The sequence below is a fragment of the Buceros rhinoceros genome, unplaced genomic scaffold, assembly GCF_000710305.1.
Source record: "Buceros rhinoceros silvestris isolate BGI_N320 unplaced genomic scaffold, ASM71030v1 scaffold32891, whole genome shotgun sequence".
Classification (NCBI taxonomy): Eukaryota; Metazoa; Chordata; class Aves; order Bucerotiformes; family Bucerotidae; genus Buceros; species Buceros rhinoceros.
The window spans coordinates 4,441-4,859 of record NW_010396539.1 but is presented as its reverse complement, the minus strand read 5'-3'; the positions used below and the strand labels follow the sequence as shown (position 1 = coordinate 4,859).

General features: G+C 54.9%; 1 protein-coding gene across 1 annotated transcript in view; it reads right to left on the bottom strand.

Annotated features, from left to right (window-relative positions):
* Nucleotides 1-35: 35 nt before the first annotated feature.
* The window catches only part of FAM118B (family with sequence similarity 118, member B), a 3,221-nt gene continuing 2,837 nt past the window's right edge, over nucleotides 36-419 (bottom strand). The window contains exon 6 of the mRNA XM_010145934.1: nucleotides 36-106. Coding sequence (XP_010144236.1) covers nucleotides 36-106 — 71 coding nt within the window. The remainder of the gene's footprint in view (nucleotides 107-419) is intronic.

Sequence of the window (419 nt, the reverse complement as noted above, 5' to 3'; positions counted from 1 at the left end):
CCCGTCGAGTGCCTCTTGGTCCCGGTCTGAATAATTCAAAGCTCTCCTCCGACGTCTCGTAGCTCTGTATCGCGGATGTGCTCTAGTGCAATAAATCCAACGCTGTCTGCTGAGAGACATCATAATTTATATGAAATAAAGGTGGTAATTTCTTCTCCGTGTAGAAATAACTCGGCTCCGGCCAGGACCTGTTTCCTACTGGGGAGGGAAACTGGGCATGGGGAGGGCGCGTAACTCAGGCGCCAGCCCAAAAATGAGGCGATGGAGCCTTTAATAGAGGCTTTGGCGTACAAAAGGACTAGAAAACTAGAGGTCAAGTCAAAAGCCACCCCCCGGCTGGTGGTTTCACGGGCTTTCTGCAGCGCTGCTCGTGGACCGGAGCCTGGCACCACCCGTACCCGCTTGGCCCCCCGGGGCGA